Genomic DNA, 2556 nt, shown 5'->3' with positions numbered 1-2556 from the left:
TCCCTGATGAAATAGATGAGATCAAGGTAAATCTCTCTGCTTTTTTTCCTTCTTTCTCTCTCTCTCTCTCTCTCTCTCTCTCTCTCTCTCTCTCTCTCTTTCTTTCTTTCTTTCTTTCTTTCTTTCTTTCTTTCACTTTCTCACTCACTCTCCCTCTCCACCACTCAGCACACATTTCTATTTTTAGACTTCCATGATCTTCCCATACGAGAACTAGAATATTAATGATGTATGTGTGTGTTTGCGTCTGTGTGGGTGTATATGTGTGTGTGTTTTCCCTTCTCTTCGCATTTCCTCAAGTGTAACTCAGTCAGATGGGGAGGAGAGATGATAGCATAGCATGGTGTCTCCAGTCACAAGGCACCATGAAAGCACACGCATGGCTTAGTTATCAAGCCCGAGTTGTAACCAAACCTCAATGGAATACGTTTGTATAAGGGTCTCTCATCACAAATTGAACTGTAGCGTCTACAGATCATTAAGCAGAAGAGAACACTTATGAATGGAATACCTGTAGCTAGGAACGCTGATTAGATGTGATTAGATGTGATGTTATGTGACATGATACACTGATTATTGTATAGATACATATTTATGTTAATGTTGGATTAATGAAGTTAATGGCCTTGCTCAAGATCACTTTTGATTGGGAAAGCACTCAAAGGTGTGTGTGTGTGTGTGTGTGTGTGTGTGTGTGTGTGTGTGTGCGAGTGTGTGCGCCTGTGAGCATGTGCGTGCACGTGCGTGTGTGCATTTGTGTGTGTGTGTGTGCGTGCGTGTGTGTGTGTGATGGTACAGGAAACCCTGGTGGACTGGTGCGATGAGAAGGAGCTCAACCTCATCTTGACCACCGGAGGGACTGGCTTTGCCCCACGTGATGTCACCCCCGAGGTACAGGACGACCCCCCCCTTTGTGTTTGTGTCCATGTGAGTGTGACTGCATGTGCATGGGTGTGTGTGTGTGTGTGTGTGTGTGTGCGTGTGTGTGTGTGTGTGTGTGTGTGTGTGTTAAATGTGCTTGTCTGCTTTACTTCTCTGTCCCTGTGTGCATGTCTCTGTGTCTGTGTGCATGTGTGACTGTTTATGTGAGAGCATACATGTAGAGTTGTGTCTGTGTGTGCGTCTCTCTCTCTCTCTCTCTCTCTCTCTCTCTCTCTCTCTCTCTCTCTGTTCTTGTCTCTACTGCCTGCATGAACATATGTAGTTGGGGAGAAAAAGAATAATTTTACACATTCTCCAGAGAATCTCTATATCCTCTCTCTATCTCTCTCTCTCTCTCTCTCTCTTTTGTCTGTCTTTTATTCTTTGATCCATACCATCTCCCTCCCCTCTGCAACTAATGTGTGTGTTTGAACTGCCATTCAACTCAAGGGCACGCAGCATCATAACTGTGTGTGTGTGTGTGTGTGTGTGTTCAGTATGTTTGGATTCAAAACCAGTAATTGGTTTTACTGCGGCTAACTGTGGATGTGTTTATGCATGCATGCAGGACTGTACATGACGTCATCACATATTGAAATGCTGAAAGTTCTTTGAACAAAAATTCTATTCTAGGAGTCAGTTGACATACTTGGCCAGGTCTTTAGAAACTTTAGTATTATTTTGGCAGTGTGCTTTTGGGTTGGTATCATGCTAGAATATTCCTCCTCTGCCAAGCCTTTGGGAGTCTCCTTGCCAGCCAGTATTCTGGTATATCCACAGACATTCTTGATGCCATCTCTAGATCATCATGCAGCCCCATATCGACACACTCCCACCTCTGTGCTTCACTGTCGGGACTATTTTGCATTCACTGGGGTCGTCCTGGCCAGGTCTCATCTGACCAAGGAAAATCCTCCCAATATTTATCTGTATTCTTTTCATGTTCTTTAGAAAAGTTTAGTAGGTATGTTTTTTTTCTTTCTTTGGACGTTGTCCATAAAGGTTGACTGGCACTGTCCGAAAGTCTAGCGAAAGTCAAAATTCAATTCGCTAGAAGAGGGTGGATTTTCTCTCAATTCACATACTAGGTATAAAGGCATTTGTTGCATTTCTACCTACCTACGTGTTTCCGGCAACGTTGTCCTGGCGACCTCACGTTTTGATCCCACCAGCTGTTTGGACCTCTTCCCTTGATTAGATCATTTTAATTCCCATAACACACTGGATAGAAATCTTCATGAATGCACATTCAGTTTGCAATGAGCTGAATGGAAACCCAGTTAGCGATCACATGTTTATTCACATTTGTTGCATCGAGTTTCTACTTTAAGACATTTTGTAGTATCGTTTTTTGATTGTTCATAAGAGAGAATAACGCAATTAATGAAAGACAATAAAATGTATAAATCATTTGACATTTAAGTGATATTGCATAGGGGTACACTCACATCTGTTGTATAATGTACCTTAAATACACTCTAGATATATGACTGATTCAAATGACTGAGGCTCTAATTCTTGTGTAATGCAAAACCACTCACTGCCCACCACTTAAACAGCAGGGCATCTTCAGAGGGGCAAGCAGGCATCATTTGTGTAGAAAGCACTCCCCCTGTTGGAGTATAGCTACATGTC

At 42.6% G+C, this 2556-nt stretch overlaps 1 protein-coding gene across 1 annotated transcript in view; it reads left to right on the top strand.

The window, feature by feature from the left end:
* Positions 1-2556, top strand: part of gphna (gephyrin a) — a gene marked incomplete in the record, with an annotated part of 65532 nt that overhangs the window by 26170 nt on the left and 36806 nt on the right. The window contains 2 exon segments of the mRNA XM_076300783.1: positions 1-26; positions 799-891. Of these exon segments, the coding sequence (XP_076156898.1) occupies positions 1-26; positions 799-891 (119 nt within the window).

The sequence above is a fragment of the Alosa pseudoharengus genome, unplaced genomic scaffold (genome assembly GCF_046254945.1).
Source record: "Alosa pseudoharengus isolate Yale_2024_CS ecotype anadromous, Long Island Sound unplaced genomic scaffold, YU_APseudo_1.1 YU_APseudo_1.1_scf_22, whole genome shotgun sequence".
Taxonomy (NCBI): Eukaryota; Metazoa; Chordata; class Actinopteri; order Clupeiformes; family Clupeidae; genus Alosa; species Alosa pseudoharengus.
This window is presented reverse-complemented; position numbering and strand designations above follow the sequence as displayed.